Source organism: Salvelinus alpinus, chromosome 20, assembly GCF_045679555.1.
Source record: "Salvelinus alpinus chromosome 20, SLU_Salpinus.1, whole genome shotgun sequence".
Classification (NCBI taxonomy): domain Eukaryota; kingdom Metazoa; phylum Chordata; class Actinopteri; order Salmoniformes; family Salmonidae; genus Salvelinus; species Salvelinus alpinus.
Window position 1 is genome coordinate 18,679,769 of NC_092105.1, and position 25,297 is coordinate 18,705,065.

Consider the following 25,297-nt stretch of genomic DNA (forward strand, 5'->3'; position numbering starts at 1 on the left):
GTAGTTTGAGCTGAGGTGTGAAGGTCAATGCAAATTCAACAATCAAGTACAACAAACAAAACAATTTATTTTAGTTATGACACCATTACAATACATTTCTATTGATTCAACATAATTACATTGAACAAATGGCCAAATAAAGCCGTTCATCTGAAGTGGCTGGAAATGTACAATATAAAACTGGTGTTATTCTTTTAATGGCCAATTCAACACAGACTACTTCCTAGGACCTAGAATGTGATAAACAAATAAATGCTCTGGAGGGATCGCTGACCAGATTTTGTTCAACCAGTCCTCGTAGCTTAGACTTTGGACAGTCGTTGGCATTTCTGTGCTGGCTTGATTCCAGCAGAGACTGAGCTGACTGTTCATATGAAGAATGTATACTGGGGAAAATGTGTTATGGGAAAAACAATGTTTTTAGTTATGAGCAAATTAAGTTCATTCAGCAGATGTAAATCAGTGCATTTTGTGATCAAAGCAATGTGCGAATGTAAGATTTGGGTAAGAGCTGTAAAATATATTGATACATACAGTTGATATATAGCGAACAAACACAGGCAACAGTTTGCACAGTGGCTCTTATGTTATGTGCGAACACGATGTAATTGGTTGAGGGTCAGTATTAGTGAAGTGGCAATAGCACTTATACCTGAATAATAAAACAAACACATTTAAAAATAAAAAAAACATAACTGAAGCAGTACACAATCAATTTAGTCAATAATTTGATAACTGAAGCAGTGTGTACACACGGGCATCTTTGGTTGTTTCAGCTGTATGTTCTTGGTATGGTCAGTTAAACATGTTTGGTGTATAATTATAGCTGAGGTAATAAGTTAGAGAGAGCACCATAACAAATAGGACAAACAATTAAAAAGAGCATTTACATGTATATTTCATATCGCTGTTGACTTTATGGCAGGGATTTTTTTCTTAACACTTCTCTCCACTTGAAGCGTTCACACAGTCCTTCAGTCCTCACAAGCCAAGGTTCGGGGGAGTAGGATGAAGCTGCCCCATAGATGCTGATCTAAGGTTAGTTTTGCGTTTCTGCTTCATGGCTACAGTTAGGAATTGGGGAGGGTAAGCTAAACCTAGATCTGTGCCTGAGACCGAAGGCAATAACTACCTGAATTGTTTGGCAGGGGGGTATGGTCACAGGAAGGTACATCACAGGGTCAACGGAGACTTAGGGTGAGCCAGGTCACAGGTTCTTCATGCAGACCTGACAACGGCTGATGCGTGAGAGGAGCTGGCCTGCTTTCAGGGTCTCTGAGGCAGGCTCGGCATGGAAGGACTGTTCGATGGAGGTGAGCCAGAAGCTGTGTTTGTTGGCGAAGTAGTGGCAGGTGCCCTTGGCCCCGTTACACTCGATGAAGGGCGTGGTACGGAAGTCCTCCAGACAGGAACCAGGAGACGACAGAGACTGACCCCCACCCTCGTCACCTGCTGCCGTGTGCTGGGGGGAAAGGGGGATGAACACTGATACGAACGTCTTATTCAACTTCCTACCTATGGAATTTATATTCCCTGACATGAAAGAGCTGAACAGATTAAAGCAAATTCCCAGTAGGCTTCAATCATATTGCTTTCACCTGTCCTGCGTTTTCAGATCAGTAGAGATGAAGAATGGGAGACAAGGAGAGGAGGGCACTTCAGATCGTGTAGAAAAGGAAGCAAAGAGACTCACCATGAGGAAGGAGTAGCCAATCCATAAGCTGCGCCAGCCAGCAGGGCATTGTGGGATGGTAATATCCTGGCTGTGCACGGCGATGGCAACGGACGGAGCTTCGCACACAGAGCAGCGGCTGATGTAGGGTTTGATATCACCTTCCTCCACAGGCATCATGGGAAGGGGCGCGGTGGTGGACAGCCAATATGATTTGTCGTTGCGGCTGGCGTAGTAGCAGACGTCTCCGGGGTTGCAGTACAGGAAGGGCATGGTGTTGAAACGAGGGAGGCAGGAGCCCGCCAGACCTGGGATCGACAGATCAATTCAATCAACCGATTAATCAATTAACCAACAAATGTATTCATGTAAAATGATGACGCTGAGCTATAGCCACTACAGGCAAACTTGAGACATCCTTACTTGTTCTATCTGCCAATCAAATCTGAATAGATACGAGTATAACCCAATAATCATGTGGTGTTTATTTGAATTTCCTGTCTTTTAGTTTTTCTTATCTCTTTCTCACCTAGGTCCTGGTTGTGGGCCTTCTCCTGGCCCTCGAAGTACAGCAGACTGTAGCCGTCCCACAGCTTCGACATGCCCACGGGGCACATGGGGGTCTGCTCTGATTGGCTGTGCTTCACCAGCAGGTATCCCACGCTCACACTGCGGCCCGGCATGCCATGCAACCCTGTAGTACCTGGGTTACCACGGTGACCTAGAGGTCAGAGAGAGAGAGGTTCAAATGCATCTGTGCGTTATATATAAAACATGTGCAATGTTTTTGTCTGTTTTTTTTTCTAAATGTTTGTGTGGTTAAAATGTATTTACATTAAAAACATAACATTTCCGGGTCTAATAAATCACACCACCATAAAAACAGTAAATGGAATAGTGGATTTAATTTGTTTCAGCATCCTAAAATCCCTTTATCAGTAAGCTAATTACAGAACTAATAATCACTACAGGCCATGGGTCATTTCTCTCATAATACACTAGTGGCTCATTCAGACCAATAACACTCTTTGATCCAAAGAGGGGGGAAACCATCTCCCCATCTCCCTCTCTTAATCCAGGCCTGAGTGCTGTAATTCTAATATGCCCCGTTGCCCTGGCACACCTGCCATACTGTACCTACCTTCCATGCCCTGCAGACCAAGATGGCCCCTCCCTCCAACATTCCCACGGTACCCAGGGGTACCTGGTCTGCCACCCACCCCTGGCATCCCCTTCTGCCCCTGGGGCCCGAAGTAGCCTGGAGGGGGAGATGGGGAATAGGGGTAAAGTTTAAGGGGTAAGGAAGTAGGAAAATGGGGGGAAAAAAGGTCAGAGAAAAGTTAGCTAATCCCACAGAAGCAACTGTATATAGAACAGTCTATTATATTGACAACAATACAACACTGTAACACATTCTCCTACCTGGATCTCCAGGGGGTCCTTTCGGGCCGCTTTCCCCTCGTACCCCCTCCGGTCCTCGGATACCCTGAGGACCTGGAGCACCCCTCTCTCCTGGCATCCTGGGGGGTAGTGGGGATGGGCCCTGGTTACCTGGGGCTCCTGGATAACCTGCAGGACCAGACCAGGCCACACACAGTTCGTACGTGAGAAACAGGCAACTTTCATGATAATGTAGGTGATTTTCAGGTGAATTATATTGATGTGCAGAGTGATATCAAACAGAGTGAGATGACATCCTTACCTGTGAGTCCAGTACTTCCTTTTGGGCCGGAAGGACCTCGGTCTCCTTGGAAACCAGACCTACCAGGAAATCCCATCATCCCTTGACCTCCCTTCACACCTTTGCGACAAAAGCCATGGCTGTTACTTTTACTGTTTCAGTGAAAGATTAAACAGCTCAATATTCCCTGTCTGTCAAAAGTGAAACAGATAACAAAACATAATTCTGGATTGTATTTTGGAATTTCTCCTCTATACTATAATCTATACTATAATCCTACACTCTTATGAAAAAGGGTTCAAAAAGGATTCTTCGGATTTCCCCATAGGGTAACCCTTTTTGGTTCCATGTAGGAATTACAAAAAGAATCCAGAATGATGTTTTGTTATCCTACGGGGACAGCCAAAGAACCCTTTTAGGTTCTAGATAGCATCTTCTGTTCTAAGAGTATATGATCCGCACCTTTCTTCCCAGACACTCCGCTCTGTCCTTTGTATCCTGATGGTCCCTGATCCCCCTGCTTTCCTTTCAGACCAGGGAATCCAGTGACGCCATACTGGCCAGCTAAACCCTTCTCTCCATATTGAGAGGGCTCACCAGGGAAACCACGGGGCCCAGGGAAACCTGCAAAACAAAACAACCATTATTAGCACACCAAATACACACACAAAACACTTCACACACTACACATCCCAGAGGATAAAAACTCAGTCAATCTACTCTAAATCTACACATTCCACTCCGTCATTGTCTACTCCACCTGGCAGTCCTTTGGGTCCAGGGAAGCCAGGTTCTCCTGATGGTCCGGGTCTGTCTGAGGTGCCCTCTGGCCCTTGGGGGCCCTGAAACCCTGGGGGTCCCACCTGGCCCTGGTCACCTAAGGACAAGAAGAGAAGAGGGAGGTCTTAGACACTATAAAACACAAAATGTCCTCCAAACTTTGCAACAAAAATATGCAATGTTTCTTTAGGAGCAGTGACTAACCTGGTTGTCCTTGAACTCCCTTCAAACCCAGCGATCCGGGTGTCCCGACCTCGGAGTTGGGTATACCTGTCTCTCCCCTCGCTCCCTTAGCACCGGGGTCACCTGGGGTTCCAAAGTTATCCTGACCTGGAAGTCCGGGGATGCCCTTCTGACCCTTCAGCCCATCCAGTCCGAATATACCCTTTAGTCCCGGGAAACCTGCAGAGAGGAGCAGATCAAACACAGTGTTAAGGCAAAGGTTTTGTGTATGTGCACACCCGTGTGTGTGTGTGTGTGTGTGTGTGTGTGTGTGTGTGTGTGTGTGTGTGTGTGTGTGTGTGTGTGTGTGTGTGTGTGTGTGTGTGTGTGTGTGTGTGTGTGCGTGTGCGCGCCTCTCTGTCCGGGGAAGCCTGGTTGTCCATGTGTGCCTGATTCTCCGGGAACCCCAGGCCATCCCTTCGTACCCTGGTTGCCTGGAAACCCTTGTTGACCATCAGATCCTGGAGACAACAACCACAGAGAGTCAGAGAGGTAACAGTCAGACACAGGCAATGAATGACACTCATTCTAATAATGTGAGCAACAGGGCAGGAAGTCAAGTCTCTTACCTATAGGTCCTCCTGTGCCAGGTTCACCTGGCACGCCCTTCATGCCCTCAATACCATGGAAACCTCCACCGCCCCTGTCTCCCAGATTCCCAATGTAGCCCTTCTGACCTGTAGGGAGAGACAGAGGGCATCAGGAACACTGTTACCATGGTAACACTTCTCAGAGAGCATCTTAAGTAGACTCATTTTCTTCATCTGCACTGATCTGATAACATAGAATAGGTAAAAGCAATATGGTGGAGGCCTACCAGGTATTTGCTCTCACCAGTCCATGCAGATGTAGGATCTTAATTTGACCAGTTTTGTAGCAGGAGTAAAATAATCCTGAAGCAGGATGATTAGATTATATATACAGTACCAGTCAAAAGTTTGGACACACCTACTCATTCAAGGGTTTAACTTTATTTTGACTATTTTCTACATTGTATAATAATAGTGAAGACATCAAAACTATGAAATAACACATATGGAATCATGTAGTAACCAAAAAAGTGTTAAACAAATCAAAATATATTTGAGATTTGAGATTCTTCAAAGTAGCCACCCTTTGCTTTGATGATAGATTTGCACACTCTTGGAATTCTTTCAACCAGCTTCACCTAGAATGCTTTTCCATCAGTCTTGAGTTCCCAGATATGCTGAGCACTTGTTGGCTGCTTTTCCTCCACTCTGTGGTCCAACTCATCCCAAACCATCTCAATTGGATTGAGGTTGGATGATTGTGGAGGCCAGGTCATCTGATGCAGCACTCCATCACTCTCCTTCTTGGTCAAATAGCCCTTACACAGCCTGGAGGTGTGTTGGGTCATTGTCCTGTTGAAAAACAAATGATAGTCCCACTAAGCGCAAACCAGATGGGATGGCGTATCGCTGCAGAATGCTGTGGTAGCCATGCTTTTTAAGTGTCCCTTGAATTCTAAATAAATCTGTGTCACCAGAAATGCAAAGTACAGATTTCCACCGGTCTAATGTCCATTGCTCGTGTTTCTTGGACCAAGCAAGTCTCTTCTTATTATTGGTGTCCTTTAGTAGTGGTTTCTTTGCAGCAATTCGACCATGAAGGCCTAATTCACGCAGTCTCCTCTGAACAGTTGATGTTGCGATGTGTCTGTTACTTGAACTCTGTTCAAGCATTTATTTGAGCTGCAATTTCTGAGGCTGGTAACTCTAATGAACGTATCCTCTGAAGCAGAGGTGAAAAATAATATAATTGCGCCGGAAGAGATGGTTGCTGTTTTACGGTCTCCTAACCAATTGTGCTATTGTGTGTGTTTTTTTGCGGTATTTCTAACTTATTTTGTACATAATGTTCCTGCCACCGCCTCTTATAACCGAAAATAACTTCTAGATATCAGGACAGCGATTACTCACCTCGTACTGGACAAAGAATCTTTCTTTCATGAGTCAGACGAGAAGGATTTACTTCAGACACCCAACAAGGCTCAAATCCCTGAGATTCGCATGAGAAAGAGACTGAGATATCGGGGACGTAGGTCGGGGTGCCTTGTAAGGATTCGACGGTGAATGGGTAATTTGCCTCTACCATCAGTCCTATTGGCCAACGTACAATCATTGGATAACAAAACAGACGAACTACGATCACGTATATCCTACCAACGGGACATTAAAAACTGTAATATCTTATGTTTCACCGAGTCGTGGCTGGCAGGGTTTACGCTGCATCGGCAAGATAGAACAGCCGCCTCCGGTAAGACAAAGAGTGGCGGTCTGTGTATATTTGTAAACAACAGCTGGTGGACAAAATCTTATAGTAAGGACGTCTCAAGGTTTTGCTCGCCTGAGGTAGAGTATCTCATGAGAAGCTGTAGACAACTATTTACCAAGAGAGTTCTCATCAATATTCTTCGTAGCTGTCTATTTACCACCACAAACGGATGCTGGCACTAAGACCGCACTCCATGAGCTGTATACGGCCATAAGCAAACAGGAAAACGCTCATCCAGAGGCGGCGCTCCTAGTGTTCGGGGACTTTAATGCAGGGAAGCTTAAATCCGTTTGACCTAATTTATACCAGCATGTTAAATATGCAACCAAAAAAAACTCTAGACCTCCTTTACTCCACACACAGATACACATACAAAGCTCTCCCTCGCCCTCCATTTGGCAAATCTGACCATAATTCCATCCTCCTGATTCCTGCTTACTAGAAAAAACTAAAGCAGGAAGCACCAGTGACTCGGTCAATAAAGAAGTGGTCAGATGATGCAGATGCTAAGCTACAGGACTATTTTGCTAGCACAGACTGGAATATGTTCCGGGATTCTTCCGATGGCATTGAGGAGCACACCACATCAGTCACTGGCATCATCAATAAGTGCATCGATGATGTCGTCCCCACAGTGACTGTACGTACATACCCCAACCAGAAGCCATGGATTATAGGCAACATCCGCCCTGAGCTGCCATCCGCACTGAGCTGCCGCTTTCAGGAGAGAGACTCTAATCCGGAAGCTTATAAGAAATCCCGCTATGCCCTCCGACGAACCATCGAACAGGCAAAGCGTCAATACAGGATTAAGATTGAATCGTACTACACCGGCTCTGACGCTCGTCGGAATAGCTTGCAAACTATTACAGACTACAAAGGGAGGCACAGCCGCGAGCTGCCCAGTGATACGAGCCTGCCAGATGAGCTAAAGTACTTCTATGCTCGCTTCGAGGCTAGCAACACTGAAGCATGCAATAGAGCATCAGCCGTTCCGGACGACTGTGTGATCACGCTCTCCGTAGCCAATGTGAGTAAGACCTTTAAACAGGTCAACATTCACAAGGCCACAGGGTCAGATGGATTACCAGGACATGTACACTACGAGCATGACCTGAACCAACTGGCAAGTGTCTTCACTGACATTTTCAACCTGTCCCTAACTGAGTCTGTAATACCAACATGTTTAAAGCAGACCACCATAGTCCCTGTGCCCAAGAACACTAAGATAACCTGCCTAAATGACTACAGAACCCGTAGCACTCATGTCTGAACCCATGAAGTGCTTTGAAAGGCTGGTCATGGCTCACATCAACACTATTATCCCAGAAACCCTAGACCCACTCTAATTTGCATACCGCCCCAACAGATCCACAGATGATGCAAACTCTTTTGCACTCCACACTGCCCTTTCCCACCTGGAAAAAAGGAACACCTATGTGAGAAGGCGATTCATTGACTACAGTTCAGCGTTCAACACCATACTGCCCTCAAAGCTCATCGCTAAGCTAAGGACCCTGGGACTGAACACCTCCCTCTGCAACTGGATCCTGGACTTCCTGATGGGCCGCCCCCAGGTGGTAAGGGTAGGTAACAACATGTCTGCCACGCTGATCCTCAACACCTGGGCCTCTCAGGGGTGCATGCTCAGTCCCCTGCTGTACGCCCTGTTCACTCATGACTGCACGGCCATGCACGACTCCAACACCGACGACACAACAATGGTAGGCCTGATCACCGACAACAATGGGACAGCCTATAGGGAGGAGGTCAGAGACCTGGCCGTGTGGTGCCAGGATAACAACCTCTCCCTCAACGTGATCAAGACAAAGGAGATGATTGTGGACTACAGGAAAATGAGGACCAAGCACGCCCCCATTCTCATCGACAGGGCTGTAGTGGAGTAGGTTGAGAGTTTCAAGTTCCTTGGTGTCCACATCACCAACAAACTACCATGGTCCAAACACACCAAGACAGTTGTGAAGAGAGCACAACAAAGCCTATTTCCCCTCAGGAGAATGAAAATATTTGGCATGGGTCCTCAGATCCTCAAAAAGTTCTACAGCTGCACCATCGAGAGCATCCTGACTGGTTGTATCACTGCCTGGTGTGGCAACTGCTCGGCCTCCGACCGCAAGGCACTACAGAGGGTAGTGCATACGGCCCAGTACAGCACTAGGGCCAAGCTTCCTGCCATCCAGGACCTCTATACCAGGCGGTGTCAGAGGAAGGCCCTAAAAGTCTAGGTCCAAAAGGCTTCTTAACAGCTTCTACCCCCAAGCCATAAGACTCCCGAACAGCTAATCAAATGGCTACCCAGACTATTTGCATTGTCCCCCCGCCTTCTTTTACGCTGCTGCTACTCTTTGTTTATTATCTATGCATAGTCACTTTAATAACTCTACCTACATGTACATATTACCTCAATTACCTCGACTAACCTGTGCCACCACACATTGACTTTGTGCCAGCACTCCCCTGTATATAGCCTCGCTACTGTCATTTTTTACTTATCTATTTTAAAAAAAACTTAAGACCTATTTTTCTTAAAACTGCATGGTTGGTTAAGGGCTTGTAAGTAAGCATTTTACTGTATGGGCTACACCTGTTGTATTCGGCGTATGTGACAAATACTATTTTATTTTATTTGACTCTGGGTCTTCCTTTCCTGTTGCAGTCCTCGAGACAGCCAGTTTCATCATAGTGCTTGATGGTTTTTGTGACTGCACTTGAAAAAATGTTCAAAGTTCTTGACATTTTCTGAATTGACTGACCTTCATGTCTTAAAGTAATGACAGACTGTCATTTCTCTTTGCTTATTTGAGCTGTTCTTGCCATAATAGGGACTTGGTCTTTTACCAAATAGTGCTATCTTCTGTATACCTCCCCTACCTTGTCATAACACAACTGATTGGCTCAAACGCATTAAGAAGGAAAGAAATTCCACAAATGAACTTTTAACAAGGCACATCTGTTAATTGAAATGCATTCCAGCTGACTACTTCATGAAGCTGGTTGAGAGAATGCCAAGAGTGTGCAAAGCTGTCATCAAGGCAAAGGGTGGCTACTTTGCAGAATCTCAAATATAAAATATATTTTGATTTGTTATACACTTGTTTGGCTACTACATGATTCCATATGTGTTATTTCATAGTTTTGACGTCTTCACTATTATTCTACAATGTAGAAAATAGTAAAAATAAAGAAAAACCCTTGAATGAATAGGTGTGTCCAAACTTTTGACTGGTACTGTATATAAAAAAGTGATTATTTCTAACAGGAAATTAGTTTTGATAGGCTACAGCTATAGTTTAGGTGTGATATCTAGTGAGAGAAAGAGAACTACGGGTTTTCATTGAATTCATGTAAATCAAGAGGCTCCTTTGAATTTCCTGCGACAACAGAGTGATGAAATTATGATACAACATCTGTAGTTCCTAGTGCAAATGAAGGAAGACAGTCTGAATGAGTGACTCACCTGGAACCCCAGGGAAACCATCCTGCCCCCTCAGTCCTGTGGATCCGGGCATGTCGATTACGGCACCCCCCTCACCTGGAAAAGGAAACAATGACACGTATTTCAGCAAGTACCTTTTACTACTCATTCTTTCTTCTGTGGAACTGTTAAATAGGCCTGGGACTTTAGCTTCGAGTCCAAGAGCTTAACAAAGACAAGAGTTGAAACTGCTGGAAAGTGGAGTTTGGATGACTACTGGCGTCTACGGTACTGTACGTTTCCATGAGTTTTGGGACGGACAGGGGGCGTCATACCTTTGACACCCTTCCCTCCTGGATCTCCTGAGGATCCGTAGGCACCGGGGTTACCTTTATTCCCCTGAAAAACACACATAGAGATACAGCATTAGATCGGACAGAGATGTCCATCTGTTCTAACCTGGTCGTTGAACATGTTTAGCATGAAAACTACAGGTGCAGGCTGCAGCAGAGACACAATGGGAACCAGACAACATGGTCTCACCCTGTGACCAGACATCCCGGGAAAGCCGCTGATTCCGTTTGATCCTGTCAGACCAGGCATTCCTTTTGGCCCCGGAAGTCCCTGCGCGCCTGGGTTGCCTTGGAAACCCTTCTCATCGCTGGGGTCTCCGGGAATGCCGTGGTAGCCCTCAATTCCCGGAACACCGGGAAAACCTTTAGGACCTGTGGAAGAGAGAGAGGGAAGGTGAAGAGGGGATCAGAATGAGACTAGTGAAATTAAAAGGAGGATGAGGAGGACAGAATGTGAATGAAGAAGAGAGGGGGGATAGGGAGGGCATGAAGCCTGAATATCCCTACTCACCTCTGGGTCCAGTGAATCCGATCTGTCCTGCGGTTCCATCTTCTCCTTTTGTCCCCTTCATGTCTTTGATGATCTGACGAGGGATGTGGGGTTTATCGCCAGTTGGACCCCTCAGACCACGGTCACCTAGGAGACAGCGGGGGTGAGAGTGAGTGTCAAATCAGATAAAAGGATCGAAAGAGAAAGTGAGGGACAGGGAAAGAGAGCAGTAGAGCACAGAAACACACACAATTCTAATGGCAGTTCAGTCTCACCCTTTGAACCATAGTCGCCCATGTTTCCTTTCTGTCCAAATTCTCCGGGATTGCCAGTCTCTCCTTTCTGTCCAGAGAAGCCCTTCAGGCCCGACACACCAGGCATTCCTCCAAACCCTGACATGCCACGAGACCCTTTGATACCTGGAACAGGAAGTGACACCTCAAGTCAAGGGGGATAATGCTCACATCAGCATCTAGTTATGATATACACTGCGTATACCAAACATTAAGAACACCTTCCAAATATTGAGTTGCACCCCCTTTGGACCTCAGAAAAGCCTAAATTCATCGAGGCATAGACTCTACAATACTAGCCCATGTTGACTCCAATGCTTCCCACAGTTGTGTCAAGTTGGCTGGATGTTCTTTGGGTAGTGGACCATTCTTGATACACATTGGAAACTGTTGAGCAAGAAAAACCCAGCAGCGTTGCAGTTCTTGACACACTCAAACCGGTGCCCCTGGCACCTACTACCATAACCCATTCAGAAAGGCACAACAATATTTTGAATGGTACACATACACAATCCGTGTCTCAAGTGTCTCAATGTTTAAAAATCCTTCTTTAACCTGTCTCCTCCCCTTCATCTACATTGATTGAAGTGGATTTAATAAGTGACATCAATATGGGATGATAGCTTCCCCCTGGATTCACCTGGTCAGTCTATTTCATGGAAAGAGCAGGTGTTCCTAATGTTTGTATACTCAGTGTATTTCATTCCTCACTGCAAAACTGTAGTGTGACATCGCATCTTCATATCAACTATTCATTAGAAAATGACATGTGGACTGTGAGAGTCTGACCATATATGACCACTAACTCTATAAGTAGATCATTGCACAGAACATGACTCCACTGTGTACAGTGGGGCAAAAAAGTATTTAGTCAGCCACCAATTGTGCAAGTTCTCCCACTTAAAAAGATGAGAGAGGCCTGTAATTTTCATCATAGGTACACTTCAACTATGACAGACAAAACAAGATTTTTTTTCTCCAGAAAATCACATTGTAGGATTTTTTATGAATTTATTTGCAAATTATGGTGGAAAATAAGTATTTGGTCAATAACAAAAGTTGATCTCAATACTTTGTTATATACCCTTTGTTGGCAATGACAGAGGTCAAACGTTTTCTGTAAGTCTTCACAAGGTTTTCACACACTGTTGCTGGTATTTTGGCCCATTCCTCCATGCAGATCTCCTCTAGAGCAGTGATGTTTTGGGGCTGTTGCTGGGCAACACGGACTTTCAACTCCCTCCAAAGATTTTCTATGGGGTTGAGATCTGGAGACTGGCTAGGCCACTCCAGGATCTTGAAATGCTTCTTACGAAGCCACTCTTTCGTTGCCCGGGCGGTGTGTTTTGGATCATTGTCATGGTGAAAGACCCAGCCACGTTTCATCTTCAATGCCCTTGCTGATGGAAGGAGGTTTTCACTCAAAATCTCACGATACATGGCCCCATTCATTCTTTCCTTTACACGGATCAGTCGTCCTGGTCCCTTTGCAGAAAAACAGCCCCAAAGCATGATGTTTCCACCCCCATGCTTCACAGTAGGTATGGTGTTCTTTGGATGCAACTCAGCATTCTTTGTCCTCCAAACACGACGAGTTGAGTTTTTACCAAAAAGTTATATTTTGGTTTCATCTGACCATATGACATTCTCCCAATCTTCTTCTGGATCATCCAAACGCTCTCTATCAAACTTCAGACGGGCCTGGACATGTACTGGCTTAAGCAGGGGGACACGTCTGGCACTGCAGGATTTGAGTCCCTGGCGGCGTAGTGTGTTACTGATGGTAGACTTTGGTCCCAGCTCTCTGCAGGTCATTCACTAGGTCCCCCCGTGTGGTTCTGGGATTTTTGCTCACCGCTCTTGTGATCATTTTGACCCCACGGGGTGAGATCTTGCGTGGAGCCCCAGATCGAGAGAGATTATCAGTGGTCTTGTATGTCTTCCATTTCCTAATAATTGCTCCCACAGTTGATTTCTTCAAACCAAGCTGCTTACCTATTGCAGATTCAGTCTTCCCAGCCTGGTGCAGGTCTACAATTTTGTTTCTGGTGTCCTTTGACAGCTCTTTGGTCTTGGCCATAGTGGAGTTTGGAGTGTGACTGTTTGAGGTTGTGGACAGGTGTCTTTTATACTGATAACAAGTTCAAACAGGTGCCATTAATACAGTTAACGAGTGGAGGACAGAGGAGCCTCTTAAAAGAAGTTACAGGTCTGTGAGAGCCAGAAATCTTGCTTGTTTGTAGGTGAACAAATACTTATTTTCCAGCATAATTTGCAAATAAATTCCTTAAAAATCCTACAATGTGATTTGCTGGATTTTTTTTTCTCGTTTTGTCTGTCATAGTTGAAGTGTACCTATGATGAAAATTACAGGCCTCTCTCATATTTTTAAGTGGGAGAACTTGCACAATTGGTGGCTGACTAAATACTTTTTTGCCCCACTGTATAATAACTTACCCTTGAACCCTGGCAGGCCAGAGTGTCCTGTAGGTCCTGGCACTCCGGGGTCACCCTGGTCTCCGGTGTTTCCCTCAGCGCCCTGACTACCAAACTCCCCCAGTGTCCCCTTCAGTCCTATGGGCCCTGGTGTGCCAGGGTCCCCCTGATCACCCCTGTTTCCGCTCAAACCTGGAAGAGACACATAAACAGTGTATTAGGTTCTATCTCTTCAAAGCAAACAGAAAAAAGTTAAGAAAGAGAAGTTAGTCAGTCATGTTTCTGACCTGGTTGTCCGGTGCTTCCTGTTGGTCCAGGGACACCAGCCAGTCCGGGTACACCTGGCCAGCCATACTTCCCAGCAGCTCCCGGTCCTCCTTGCTCCCCCTGCAGACCTGAAGGACCTACGTCACCCTTGAACCCAATCATACCAGGCATGCCACCCATCCCTAAGAGAGAAGGGCAGAGCGAGGGCATTACAATAACTATACAGTGCATTCGGAAAGTATTCAGACCCCTTGACTTTTTCCAAATTTTATTACATTACAGCCTTATTCTAAAATGGATTAAATAGTTTTTCCCCCTCATCAATCTACACACACAATACCCCATAATGACAAAGTAAAAACAGGTTTTTAGTTTTTTTTGCAAATGTATTAAAAATAAAAAACAGAAATATAAAATCAAACTTTATTTGTCATATGCGCCGAATACAACAGGTGAAATGCTTATTTTACAAGCCCTTAACCAACAATGCTGTTCAAGAAAGAGTTAAGAAAATATTTACCAAATCAAGTAAAGTATATATATTTTTTTAAGTAACACAATAAAATAACAATAACGAGGCTATATACAGGGGGTACTGGTACCGAGTCAATGTGTTAGTCGAGGTCATTTGTACATGTAGGTAGGGGTAAAGTGACTATGCATAGATAATAAACAGCGAGTAGCAGCAGTGTAAAAACAAATAGGGGGGGTGTCAATGTAAATAGTCTGGGTGGCCATTTGATTAATTGTTCAGCAGTCGTATGGCTTTGGGGTAGAAGCTGCTAAGGAGCCTTTTGGTCCTAGACTTGGTGCTCCGGTACCGCTTGCCGTGTGGTAGTAGAGAGAACAGTCTATGACTTGGGTGACTTGAGTCTTTGACAATTTTTTGGGCTTTCCTCTGACATCGCCTAGTATATAGGTCCTAGATGGCAGGAAGCTTGGCCCCAGTGATGTACTGGGCCATACGCACTACCCTCTGTAGTGCGCCTTACGATCAGATGCCGAGCAGTTGCCATACAACCGGTCATGATGCTCTCGATGCTGCAGCCATAGATTTGTCTGAGGATCTGTGGACCCATGCCAAATCTCCTGAGGGGAAAAAGGTGTTGTCGTGCCCTCTTCCTAACTGTCTAGGTGTGTTTGGACCATGATAGTTCGTTGGTGATGTGGACACTAAGGAACTTGAAACTCTCGGCCCTGTCAATGTTAATGGGGGCCTGTTCGGCCCACCTTTTCCTGTAGTCCACGATCAGCTCCTTTGTCTTGCTCACGTTGAGGGAGATGTTGTTGTCCTGGCACCACACTGCCAGTCCTCTGACCTCCTCCCTATAGGCTGTCTCATCGTTGTCGATAATCAGGCCTACCACTGTTGTGTCGTCAGCAAACTTAATGATGGTGTTGGAGACGTGTTTGTCCACGCAGTCGTGGGTGAACAGGGAGTACAGGAGGGGACTAAGCACATACCCCAGAGGGGCTCCAATCTTGAGGATCAGCGTGGCACACGTGTTGTTGCCTACCCTTACCACCTGGGAGAGGCCCATCAGGAAGTCCAGGATCCAGTTGCAGAGGGAGGTGTTTAGTCTCAAAGTCTTTAGCATAGTGATGAGCTTTGTGGGTACTATGGTGTTGAACTCTGAGCTGTAGTCAATGAACAGCATTCTCACATAGGTGCTCCTTTTGTCCAGGTGGGAAAGGGCAGTGTGGAGTGTGATTGAGATTGCGTCATCTGTGGATCTGTTGGGGCGGTATGCAAATTCGAGTGGATTTAGGGTATCCGGGATGATGCTGTTGATGTGAGCCATGACCAGCCTTTCAAAGCACTTCATTGCTACCGACGTGAGTGCTACAGGGCGGTAATCATTTAGGCAGGTTACCTTCGCTTCCTTGGGCACAGGGACTATGGTGGTCTGCTTGAAACATCTCGGGGAGAGGTTGAAAATGTCAGTGAAGACACTTTCCAGTTGGTCCGCGCATGCTTTGAGTACACGTCATGGTAATCCGTCTGGCCCCGCGGCTTTGTGAATGTTGACCTGTTTAATGGTCTTGCTCACATCGGCTGCCGAGAGTGTTATCACATAGTCGTCCGGAACAGCTGGTGCTCTCATGCATGCGTCAGTGTTGCTTGCCTCAAAGCAAGCATGAAAGGCATTTAGCTCGTCTGGTAGGCTCATGTCACTGGGCAGCCCGCGGCTGGGTTTCCCTTTGTGGTCCGTAATAGTTTTCAAGCCCTGCCACATCCGACGAGCGTCAGAGACGATGTAGTAGGATTCAATATACACTGCTCAAAAAAATAAAGGGAACACTTAAACAACACAATGTAACTCCAAGTCAATCACACTTCTGTGAAATCAAACTGTCCACTTAGGAAGCAACACTGATTGACAATACATTTCACATGCTGTTGTGCAAATGGAATAGACAACAGGTGGAAATTATAGGCAATTAGCAAGACACCCCCAATAAAGGAGTGGTTCTGCAGGTGGTGACCACAGACCACTTCTCAGTTCCTATGCTTCCTGGCTGATGTTTTGGTCACTTTTGAATGCTGGCGGTGCTTTCACTCTAGTGGTAGCATGAGACGGAGTCTACAACCCACACAAGTGGCTCAGGTAGTGCAGCTCATCCAGGATGGCACATCAATGCGAGCTGTGGCAAGAAGGTTTGCTGTGTCTGTCAACGTAGTGTCCAGAGCATGGAGGCGCTACCAGGAGACAGGCCAGTACATCAGGAGACGTGGAGGAGGCCGTAGGAGGGCAACAACCCAGCAGCAGGACCGCTACCTCCGCCTTTCAGCAGGAGGAGCACTGCCAGAGCCCTGCAAAATGACCTCCAGCAGGCCACAAATGTGCATGTGTCTGCTCAAACGGTCAGAAACAGACTCCATGAGGGTGGTATGAGGGCCCGACGTCCACAGGTGGGGGTTGTGCTTACAGCCCAACACCGTGCAGGACGTTTGGCATTTGCCAGAGAACACCAAGAGTGGCAAATTCGCTCTTCACAGATGAAAGCAGGTTCACACTGAGCACGTGACAGAGTCTGGAGACGCCGTGGAGAACGTTCTGCTGCCTGCAACATCCTCCAGCATGACCGGTTTGGTGGTGGGTCAGTCATGGTGTGGAGTGGCATTTCTTTGGGGGGCCGCACAGCCCTCCATGTGCTCCATGTGCTCTAGTGGCACAGCTAGCACTGCGCCACTCGGGAGGCAGTAGAATTCAATCTTAATCCTATATTGACGCTTTGTCTGTTTGATGGTTCGTCTGAGGGAGTAGCAACATTTCTTATAAGAGATTGGATTAGTGTCCCGCTCCTTGAAAGAGGCAGCTCCAGCCTTTAGCTCAATGCGGATGTTTCCTGTAATCCATGGCTTCTGGTTGGGATATGTATGTACGGTCACTGTGGGGATGATGTCGTCGATGCACTTATTGATGAAGCCGGTGACTAAGGTGGTATACTACTCAATGCCATTGGACGAATCCCGGAACATATTCCAGTCTGTGCTAGAAAAACAGTCCTGTAGCGTAGCATACGTGTCATCTGACCACTTCCGTATTGAGCGAGTCACTGGTACTTCCTGCTTTAGTTTTTGCTTGTAAGCAGGAATCAGGAGGACATAATTATGGTGAGATTTGCCAAATGGATTGCAAGGGAGAGCTTTGTATGTGTCTCTGTGTGTGGAGTAAAGGTGGTCTAGACATGCTGGTAGAAATTAGGTAAATTGGATTTAAGTTTGTCTGCATTAAAGTCCCCGGCCACTAGGAGCGCCACTTATAGATGAGCATTTTCCTGTTTGCTTATGACCTTATACAGCTGATTGAGTGTGGGCTTAGTGCCAGCATTGGTTTGTAGTGGTAAATAGACGCTACGAAGAATATAGATGAGAACTGTCTTGGTAGATAGTGTGTTCTACAGCTTATCATAAGGTACTCTACCTCATGCGAGCAATACCTCAAGACTTCTTTAATATCAAACATCGCGCACCAGCTGTTATTGACAAAAAGCACACCTCAACCCCTCGTCTTACCAGACGTAGCTTCTCTGTCCTGCCGATACATAGAAAATCCCGCCAGCTCTATATTATCCGTGTCGTCGTTCAGCCACAACTCGATGAAACATAAGATATTACAGTTTTTAATGTCCTGTTGTTAGCATAGTCTTGATCGTATATCATCCAGTTTGTTTTTCAATGATTGCACGTTGGCCAATAGAACGGATAGTAGTGGAGGTTTACTCACTCGCCTACAAATTCTCAGAATGCAGCCCCGACCTCTGTTTTTTTTCACGCAAATGATGGGGATTTGGGCCCGTTCCCGAGAAAGCAGTATATCCTTCGCGTCGGACTCATTAAATATAAAATCTTTGTCCAGTTCGAGGTGAGTAATCGCTGTTCTGATGTCCAGAAGTTGTTTTCGGCCATAAGAGACGGTAGCAGCAACATTATGTACAAAATAAGTAAAAAAACAAACACGAAAAAACTAACAAAATAGCACAGTTGGTTAGGAGCCCGTAAAACGGCAGCCATCCCCTCCAGTGCCATTCAGAGTATCACATTTAAATAAGTATTCAGACCATTTACTCAGTACTTTATTGAAGCACATTACAGCCTCGAGTATTCTTGTGTATGACGCTACAAGCTTGGCACACCTGTATTTGGGGAGTGTCTCCCATTCTTTTCTGCAGATCCTCTCAAGCTCTGTCAGGTTGGATGGGGAGCGTTGCTGCACAGCTATTTTCAGGTCTCTCCAGAGATATTCAATCAGGTTCAAGTCCGAGCTCTGGCTGGGCGACTCAAGAACAGTCAGAGACTTGTCCCGAAGCCACTCCTGCGTTGTCTTGGCTGTGTGTTTAGGGTCATTGTCCTGTTGGAAGGTAAACCTTAGCCCCAGTCTGAGGTCCTGACTAGTCTCAAAGTCCCTGCAGCTGAAAAACATCCCCACAGCATGATGCTGCCACCAGCATTTTTTTAATTTGACCTTTATTTAACTAGGCAAGTCATTTAAGAACAAATTCTTATTTACAATGACGGCCTACCAGGGAACAGTGGGTTAACTGCCTTGTTCAGGGGCAGAACGACAGATTTTTACCTTCTCAGCTCGGGGATTCGTTCCAGCAACCTTTCGGTTACTGGCCCAATGCTCTAACCACTAGGCTACCTGCCGACCCGAAGAATGCTTCACCGTAGGGATGGTGCCAGGTTTCCTCCAGACGTAACGCTTGGCATTGAGGCCAAAGAGTTCATTCTTGGTTTCATCAACCAGAGAATCTTTTTTCTCATCGTCTGAGAGTCCTTTAGGTGCCTTTTGGCAAACTCCAAGCGGGCTGTCATGTGCCTTTTACTGAGGAGTGGCTTCCGTCTGGCCACTCTACCATAAAGGCCTGTTTGGTGGAATGCTGCAGAGATGGTTGTCCTTCTGGAAGGTTCTCCCATCTCCGCAGAGGAACTCTGGAGCTCTTTCAGAGTGACCATCGGGTTCTTGGTCACCTCCCTGACCAAGGCCCTTCTCCCCCGATTGCTCAGTTTGGCTGGGTGGCCAGCTCTAGGAAGAGTCTTGGTGGTTCCAAACTTCTTCCATTTAAGAATGATGGAGGCCACTGTGTTCTTGGGATCTTCAATGCTGCAGACATGTTTTGCTACCTTTCCCCAGATCTGTGCCTTGACACAATCCTGTCTTGGAGCTCTACTGACAATTCCTTCGACCTCATGGCTTTATTTTTGCTCTGACATGCACTGTCAACTGTGGGATCTTATATAGACAGGTGTGTGCCTTTCCAAATCATGTCCAATCAATTAAATTTACCACAGGTGGGCTCCAATCAAGTTGTAGAAACATCTCAAGGATGATCAATGGAAACAGGATGCACCTGAGCTCAAATTTTTAGTCTCTTAGCAAAGGGTCTGAATACTTATGTAAACAATGTATTTCTGTTTTTATTTTGAATACATTTGCCAAAAATTCTAAAAACCTGTTTTTGCTTTGTCATTAAGGGGTATTATGTGTAGACTGATGAGGCAAAAACATTTTAAAATCAATTTTAGAGTAATGCTGTAAAGTAACAAAATGTGGGAAAATGGAAGGGGTCTGAATACTTTCCAAATGCACTCTTGAAAAGGTGGAGAAATTGTAGTTTTTCATCTTGCAGGTTTGTTATGGTATTAATACCCACCTGGGTAGCCCTCGTTTCCAGGCTCTCCGCTGAACCCTTTAGGTCCCTGCTCTCCAGGAAGACCCACTTCTCCAGGTTGTCCGGTCGACGCTCCCCAGATCTCCCCGTGAGGTCCCTTCTCTCCTGGCTCCCCGTTCCGACCCTGTTGACCTGGCAGACCTTGGGTTCCAGAATTACCCTTTGAGCCGGGCTGACCCAAGTCTCCATGGAAACCCCTAGAACCTGGGCGAGAGGACCAGACCATTAGAACTAGCACCAGTATTAAAGTACTAGGGGCGGATTCCGACCAAAGTTAAGTGTGTGTAAATGTAATTCCCTTCTTATGCACTTTTCTCTCTATGTGTATTCTGACCTAGAACTTAAGCATGAGAATAGCATGCTATTCACCAGCTATTCGTTTGGGTTGGTGATCGAATAAATGAAGGTGTGGTGTAGGTGTGTCTACAGATACTCGGACCTTGACTTCATTCCGTAATAATTGCACCACGTTCACGGACGAGGAAACCATGAATAACGTCTAGCGAACCTACCTGTTCCAAGTGGGAAAAGCATCTACTTTCTTCCTATAGAAATAACACCGCTAACCATGCACTGTCATTTACAACTTGACAAGAGCTATTGATAAAAGTTAGGTAAATGAGTAATCCATTTGGATAAGGGAATTATAAATATAAATTACACTTGTTTTAGATCTGTTTTACCTTTTAATTTCTGGAGACAAATGTGAAACCAGTCATATGGCAGCAAACTGAAACGTATCAACATGTCAACTTTCCCACAGTAAAGTTTATTAAATGCTGTGCCATTATGCAGCATTTAAATTGTACAGCCTTTTAACTTGCAGGGATGGGCACTCTCGAATGTCTAAATTATAGGCTACCCCGACTTTCTCTGTTTCCTATTTCTATCATGTTAAATATTAGTCACTATCAGTATCAACTATCAGTAGGCCTAATAACCACAAATATTCAACTGCCAATTTACTGTTAGTTCCCTCCAATTGGTATACATTATCATTCCATTTAATTTCATTGTTTCGTTTACCTTCATTTGCTTCCTCTGTAAATGCCGTCACGGCCGTATGGTTGTTGCTGAGAATCATTAGTAACAGCTGATAATATATATTTTTTAAAGACATGTATGCCAATTAAATCATTATGGAGCGCAGACCAAGCCGTTACAGTTTGAACCCAATGGTTAGTGCAGGCAATAGACGAGGGTACAGCCTACTAATTTACAGTATTCTCCCTATTATAATTTGATGTACACTAATCTTCCAACATTACTATGGGTTGAACAACTGAATATGGCAACTTTCAGAACCACTGTATTTTTGATTCATCAATATATTTTGTGCATAAAGTCTCTCCAAACCTGTCTTTTTATGATTCATAAATACTTTCCTAACCCTAAATACCCTACAAGATCAGAGTATTTTAAAATGTACCAATTGGTGCTGAAACGGAGAAGAATATGCATATATTTAGATGGATTTCTTTCATTGATCCCTATATTCTGAACCCATTTTTTCAATATATTCTCGCAAATCTGTCGATTCGGTACACCATACTTAAAGGGATGGCTTAAGATAAATGTACTGAAAACCCTATTGAATGAAAACTCCACCAGAAAATCTGTTGGCCAGCAAATGGGAGGGTTTTCAGCAGTTTAAAAAATGTATTCAGAGAGCAAAAGGTAGGCACACCTACAGAGCACGTTACGTGACTGAATAATGTATGTCTGAATACCAAATACTGAGAAATGCGTAGGAAAGGCGCAAATGTTCCAAGCCTGAATCGGTCCCTAGGCCTAACTGCATCCATTACAAGTGGGAGTAAATGTACCTGTGATCTGTTCTGATGCTATGTGTATAATACACGCTCTAGAATGCCCTTCAAGCCAATCAGAAATTAGTATTCAACAATGCCATGGTATTTACACAGGCAGCCCAATTCTGATCTTTTTTCCAGTAAATGGTCTTTTGACCAATCAGATCAGCTCTTTCGCCATTGTAAACACAGCCTAGTATAACAGTTAAAGCAGCAAAATCATCACCTGGATATCCAGGTGACCCTCCTCTGCCTTGATCTCCTATCTCTCCTTTGGCCCCGTTATCTCCAAGTAGACCTGTTGATCCTTTTTGACCTGGGAGACCTGAAGCACAGACAAAAGGACATACAATTTGGATCTTGACAGGAAAAAAACAGGGCATATGACACATTTTCTGTTTTCCATTCTAAAAGCTAAAAGCTTACCTAGGAAACCTTCTAACCCGTGGGGTCCTGGTGGTCCTGGCATACCGGGTGGTCCGGGTATGGCATCGCAATCACCTGAGTAAAAAAATAACACAGAGATTGTATCAACAATTACTAGAAGAACGGTTCTCACAGCAGCCATTTTGGATCTGCTGCTTCACTGCTCTACTGCACACTTCAGTGGTTTTGCCTGCTTTTTGCATTGGTTCGACAATACAGTTGCTCAGTGTGGATTGTGAATCAGAGCATAGAAGAAAAAAAAAGAACATACATATTAGCCAACTAACCGAAGATGAGACTATGAGGGGAGAAACCAGTTACAAAAACACCATTAAAAAACCTGCATTTAACTCTAACTCTATACACAGTGACTGGAAGCTAACCTAAGACACAAAGGCTATGGAAGCAAAGCACCAGTCGTGAAGGAGAGTAACTTGATCAAAATGCTGTTAGTCCAGCTACCTGTGATGTCATTCTGTTCTCCATCTCCTCTCGGACTACAGCCAGACACTCCTTTCAATGGCAATGAGAGAGAGATTGGAGAGAGAGAGATAGAAAGAAAAAGAGATGCATTCGAAATAAGGGTTAGAAAAAGTTCAAGCATGATCTCAAACATTTACTGTTGTGGCTGGATTGAGGGATGCAGACGGACTGCATCAGGGCCCGTCTGGAGAGAGAAGTGAGGAAAGATGAAGGTGGAAGAATCATTTTGATCATGGGATAAGAACTTCTCACACACCCCAATTCATGACAAGGCCTTGGAGTCCACAACTGCAACTAGTCTTTCTGTTGTTCCCACAAATAGCGGAAGTGGAAAGAGATAAAAGGAGAGAGAGAGAGAGAGAGAGAGAGAGAGAGAGAGAGAGAGAGAGAGAGAGAGAGAGAGAGAGAGAGAGAGAGAGAGAGAGAGAGAGAGAGAGAGAGAGAGAGAGAGAGAGAGAGAGAGAGAGAGAGAGAGAGACAGACAGACAGAAGGAGTCAGAGTGACTGGGAAAGAGAGAGAGAAAGACAGAAGAGGGAGAGGGTAACACACCTGGATCTCCAGCTCGACCTTCGATACCAGCATGACCCCGCTCCCCATCATCGCCTTGCAACCCTCGGACCCCTTTAGTGGCACCTAGAACCCGTCCTGGTTCTCCCATCTGTCCCAACAACCCAGGCAGACCCGGCCGGCCCTGATAACCTTTTTCTCCAGTGAGCCCAGCAGGTGCATCTCCCTAGAACAGAGAACACAGGATACATATATTCAGAACATATCCCTCAGTGTTATGCTAAAGATCTACACAGCTGCATTGCCTTAAACAGCTATTATTATCAATACAAAAATAGTAGATATCTAGTGCTTATGTTTTAATTCAGTATATTCAGTATATCTGAATGTAAGTGGTGACACTGTGAGGTGGGAAAGAGAGACTGTACACTCTTAGAAAAAAGGGTTCCAAAGGGGTTCTTTGGCTGTCCCATAGGAACACCCTTTTTGGTTCCAGTTAGAACCCTTTTGGTTTCCTTCTGTGCAAAGGGTTCTACATGGAACCCAAAATTATTCTTCAAAAGGCTCTCCTATGGCGACAGCCAAAGAACACTTTTAGGTTCTAGATAGCGCGTTTCTTTCGATGAGTGTAGGGAGTTCTTACTGAAGGACCACGATTCCCAGGGAGTCCATTGATCCCAATGGGCCCAGGGAAGCCCTGCATTCCTGGGTCACCTGTCGCACCTGGGTCTCCTGGGTCGCCGGCATATCCTGTAGAGTTCCCACACAAACACACTAGTTTACACATACACTTACACCAGTGGAGGCTGATGAGGGGAGGACAGCTCATAATAATGGCTGGAATGGTTCAAATGGAATGGTATCAAACATGGAAACCATGGAAACCATGTGTTTGATGTATCTGATACCATTCCACCTATTCCGCTCCAGTTATTAACTTCTTTCAGCTAGGGGGCAGAATTTTTATGTTAGGAAAAATAACGTTCCCAAGGTAAACTGACTATTTCTCAGGTCCAGATGCTAGAATATGCATATAATTGACAGATTAGGATAGAAAACACTCTAAAGTTTCCAAAACTGTCAAAATATTGTCTGTGAGTATAACAGAACTGATTTTGCAGGCAAAAACCTGAGGAAATCCAACCCGGAAGTGCCTTTTATTTGGAAAAATCCCTGTTCTGTTGCCTGCCCCTCCTCCATTTAAAGGGGTATCAACCAGATTCCTTTTCCAATGGCTTCCTCAGGCTGTGACCAGGCTTTAGACATAGTTTCAAGCTTTTATTTAGAAAAATGAGCGAGATTTTTCAAAACGCGTCAGGTGTCCTTTGATTAGTTCCTGCGCGCGAGAGATGTAGCTCGACATTTTTTTCTCTGTAGTATTGAATAGGTTACCGTCCGGTTGAAATATTATCGATTATGTATGTTAAAAACAACCTGAGGATTGATTATAAAAAACGTTTGACATGTTTCTACGAACATTACGGATACTTTTTGGAATTTTCGTCTGCCTTTCAGGACCGGAACGAGCCTGTGGTTTTCTGAACATAACGCGCAAACCAAATGGCGTTTTTTGGTTATAAAACTAATCTTTATCGAACAAAAATAACATTTATTGTGTAACTGGGAGTCTCGTGAGTGCAAACATCCGAAGATTATCAAAGGTAAGCGATTCATTTTATTGCTTTTCTGACTTTCGTGACCAAGCTAATTTGAGGCTAGCTGTTCTTACTGTTTTGTCTAGTGATTGATAAACTCACAAATGCTTGGATTGCTTTCGCTGTAAAGCATATTTTCAAAATCTGACACGATAGGTGGATTAACAACAAGCGAAGCTGTGTTTTGGTATATTTCACTTGTGATTTCATGATTATAAATATTTTTAGTATTATTTTTAAATTTGGCAATTCAGCGGTTGTTTACGAAAATGATCCCGCTAAAGGGATCCGTGCGGCAAGAAGTTAACA

At 45.0% G+C, this 25,297-nt stretch overlaps 1 protein-coding gene across 2 annotated transcripts in view; it reads right to left on the minus strand.

The window, feature by feature from the left end:
* Window positions 1-47: 47 nt before the first annotated feature.
* LOC139546418 (collagen alpha-2(IV) chain-like) overlaps window positions 48-25,297 on the minus strand; it is a 127,735-nt gene continuing 102,485 nt past the window's right edge. For both annotated transcript variants that reach the window (XM_071354784.1, XM_071354785.1), the window contains exons 24-47: window positions 23,977-24,083; window positions 23,376-23,559; window positions 22,805-22,855; window positions 22,343-22,417; window positions 22,143-22,241; window positions 20,088-20,309; window positions 13,946-14,107; window positions 13,680-13,850; window positions 11,205-11,348; window positions 10,951-11,076; window positions 10,630-10,811; window positions 10,422-10,485; window positions 10,129-10,203; window positions 4,925-5,032; window positions 4,709-4,816; window positions 4,338-4,535; window positions 4,114-4,230; window positions 3,816-3,977; window positions 3,375-3,473; window positions 3,095-3,241; window positions 2,814-2,930; window positions 2,202-2,393; window positions 1,694-1,980; window positions 48-1,462 (exon numbers count right to left, since the gene is read on the minus strand). In XM_071354784.1, coding sequence (XP_071210885.1) covers window positions 1,208-1,462; window positions 1,694-1,980; window positions 2,202-2,393; window positions 2,814-2,930; window positions 3,095-3,241; window positions 3,375-3,473; window positions 3,816-3,977; window positions 4,114-4,230; window positions 4,338-4,535; window positions 4,709-4,816; window positions 4,925-5,032; window positions 10,129-10,203; window positions 10,422-10,485; window positions 10,630-10,811; window positions 10,951-11,076; window positions 11,205-11,348; window positions 13,680-13,850; window positions 13,946-14,107; window positions 20,088-20,309; window positions 22,143-22,241; window positions 22,343-22,417; window positions 22,805-22,855; window positions 23,376-23,559; window positions 23,977-24,083 — 3,452 coding nt within the window. In that variant the 3' untranslated portion in view covers window positions 48-1,207. The remainder of the gene's footprint in view (window positions 1,463-1,693; window positions 1,981-2,201; window positions 2,394-2,813; window positions 2,931-3,094; window positions 3,242-3,374; window positions 3,474-3,815; window positions 3,978-4,113; window positions 4,231-4,337; window positions 4,536-4,708; window positions 4,817-4,924; window positions 5,033-10,128; window positions 10,204-10,421; window positions 10,486-10,629; window positions 10,812-10,950; window positions 11,077-11,204; window positions 11,349-13,679; window positions 13,851-13,945; window positions 14,108-20,087; window positions 20,310-22,142; window positions 22,242-22,342; window positions 22,418-22,804; window positions 22,856-23,375; window positions 23,560-23,976; window positions 24,084-25,297) is intronic.